We start from the raw sequence: 2,831 nt of genomic DNA on the forward strand, positions 1-2,831 counted from the left end.
TCCAAGACACTCTCTCAGACTTGCTGAGTGCCCATATCTCCCTGGGGGTTGCAGGAAGGAAGCACCTTTCATGATAGTGTCACAAATGCAAGACTGGGAGCCCTGCTTTGGGCACGGCGCTCTATGTACAGTAGTAGGTCTACTTACAGGTATCTTCCCATCACTCCTTCGCTAAGCCAATTTCCTGACCTCAAGTCACACTGCTTAACAACAAATATTACTTTACTTTTATTCTTTTCACCAGGCTGATAAAGGCCATTAGCTGAAATAACCCTGTTGGGAATTAATAATCCATGTGTGGGCATCTAGTACATTCTAAGAAGAAATTAGCTTTAATCTTTTCTGTTATCAACATCACTTGTAGAGCAGAAATGTTTCTAACAAAGGGGATTCAAGGAAAGTGTTTATAAGCAACTGAAATTTGCATTCAGAAACAAAGCAAGGCCATTTTGATAATAATATTTTGATGTCATTTGATGATATTAAACACAGGATCCCTTTTTGTGAATCAAATAATTGCAATTCTATGCCAAAAATGAAGAGAGGCCCAATATCATTATGCCACATGCTAAAACAGAGTAAGAAATACTCAAAGATAGCCATTGATCAACTCTTCAGCCAGATACTGTCTGAAAGAGCCATTTCCTCCACATCTCTAGCGAAATGTGGCACATAAAACTGTCAGCTAGTGCAGCCACAATGGATACATTTGGATTTTTGTTTTGTTTTGATTTTTAAAATGTTTTTGTGCTGTGTGTAGCACCAGTACTATGAGCAGAGAGCTGACAGCTGGAAAAAAAAAAAAGAGAAATGGTTCCTTTGAATAAGTTGCATGCTAGCTAGCACCAGCTATGGGACACACAGGACACATACGGTGCAATCACAACAGCACCTTTCCAGCTGAGAATCTCAATAGGAAATATTCAAATGACCATTTGAGCGCTTTTTTAAAAACATCTGTGATTTTGTGTGTGTAGCTAGTCCCCACACCCTTACACAGTCAAATCATCTGACCTGGCCCGGCTGCTGGCTTTGCTTAACCTGCTGGGAGGTCTGGTCTCAGCTGTCAATTCAGCTGGCACTGCAGGCAGTCCCTGTCCTGGTGTACCCTGCTCCTCCACCACCTTCTCCGCCTCCAGGTCATCTTCTTGTTCCTGTTGCTCCTCCTCTTCTTCTTGCTCCTGCTCCTCTTCCCTTGTCTCTACTTTCTCCTCTTTCTGCTCTTCTGCTTGAGCATAGGATGGCAACCTCTCATCCAAGGTCCTGGATAGGTCTTCCAGGGGACCCTTACCAAGTTTCCCATCCAAGTCAATGAAAGAAGATGGAGGGGGACCAGCTTCTACCCCCACTTCTGTCAGAGGCAAATAATGGGACACGGGCTTCTCCTCCTCCAGAAGCTTGTAGCCCTTGACCTTCTGAATGGAAGAGACCGCAATGGAGTGGAGGGGCTTCTCGGGGATTTCCCGAAGTTGTTGCTCTGTTGGCCTCCTGAAAATCAGGCGGATCTTTTTCAAGCTTAGGTAACTGATCTCCACAAGGTTGAGGATGAGGGATACTGAGGCCACAGCCAGCATAAACATAATGAAAACTGTCTTCTCAGTGGGCCTGGATACAAAACAGTCCACAAGGTTGGGGCAGGGCCACCGGCCACAGCGGTACAAGGGCAGAATTTGGAAGCCATATAAGAAGTACTGACCTACTATGAACCCCACCTCGAAAATGGCTTTAAAAATGATGTGACAAATGTAGGTTCCCAGGAGTGTTCCCTCCAGGCGGAACTTCTTAGCCCCCTTGGTGCTGATTTCATTGGTGTTCCTGATGCCTTCTTGGTCTGGAGCCAAGGGTAGTCTCTCTTCCTCCATCGCAGCTTGTTTTTGCCTCTCTGCCTGCTCCCTCTCTCTCCTCTTTTCCACCATCCGCACATGATGCACAGCATGTCCCACATACACCAGTGAAGGAGTAGAAACAAAGATGATCTGCAGGACCCAGAGCCGTATATGGGATATGGGGAAGGCCTCATCGTAGCAGACATTCTCACAACCAGGCTGCTGCGTGTTGCACACAAAGTCTGACTGTTCATCTCCCCAGACAAATTCGGCAGCTGTTCCCAGAATCAGGATTCGAAATATGAAGAGCACCGTGAGCCAGACTCGCCCAATGACTGTGGAATGCTCATTCACTTCTTCTAAAATGTTCCCCAAGAAACTCCAGTCACCCATCTCTTACTATCTAAGAGAAGAGAAGGAAAGAGAATGGCTATAAATTACATCAACTAAACAAGAATCTTTTTTTTACTGATACGTAATTTGCTTCTGCCTTTAAGTCGTACGTATGTCTCCAGTACAGCTTCTGCCTTGAAAATGTTTTGCCTTACTTTACAGTGCTTTATTACAGAGGTCTGGATGACTAAGAAGCCCGTGAAATTTCCTCTGTAAACTCTCTTTTTTGAGGCCAGGAGACTTCTCTGGGGATTTTTGTTCTCTAGGAATGGCACAGATTATTCAACAGGATAAAGATGCATCAGTCCTAAAATGGAGTCCTGATTTCAGCCCTTATAACACATGAACATTTAAATACAGCAAGAGTGTGATGTAATTCTCCCGTTTATATACGTACTTCAGATGTGCAAGATTAGCGAACCACAGTTTCAGCGCACATGATTTAAATGGCAACGCACATTGCTGCTTTATCAGCTACTAAAGCTATGTAAAGTATAGTAATGTGAGCACTTACTTGAACAAATACAATAGAAAGATTTTATTGTTTACATACCTTACCCAAATGGATTTAAAAGTTCCATTTCTGCAAACGGACATCACATTTCCTGATTA

General features: G+C 43.9%; 1 protein-coding gene across 1 annotated transcript; it reads right to left on the reverse strand.

Annotated features, from left to right (window-relative positions):
• Nucleotides 1–992: 992 nt before the first annotated feature.
• On the reverse strand, nucleotides 993–2,219 carry GJA8 (gap junction protein alpha 8). The gene has a single exon (XM_074983482.1). The coding sequence runs from the start codon at nucleotides 2,217–2,219 to the stop codon at nucleotides 993–995; it is 1,227 nt and encodes a 408-aa protein (XP_074839583.1).
• Nucleotides 2,220–2,831: the final 612 nt, after the last annotated feature.

Source organism: Carettochelys insculpta, chromosome 1 (genome assembly GCF_033958435.1).
Source record: "Carettochelys insculpta isolate YL-2023 chromosome 1, ASM3395843v1, whole genome shotgun sequence".
Taxonomy (NCBI): Eukaryota; Metazoa; Chordata; order Testudines; family Carettochelyidae; genus Carettochelys; species Carettochelys insculpta.

Bases quoted from the DNA above. Each gene is read 5' to 3' on its own strand.
- GJA8 (XM_074983482.1), bottom strand. From the start codon at position 2,219: ATGGGTGACTGGAGTTTCTTGGGGAACATTTTAGAAGAAGTGAATGAG.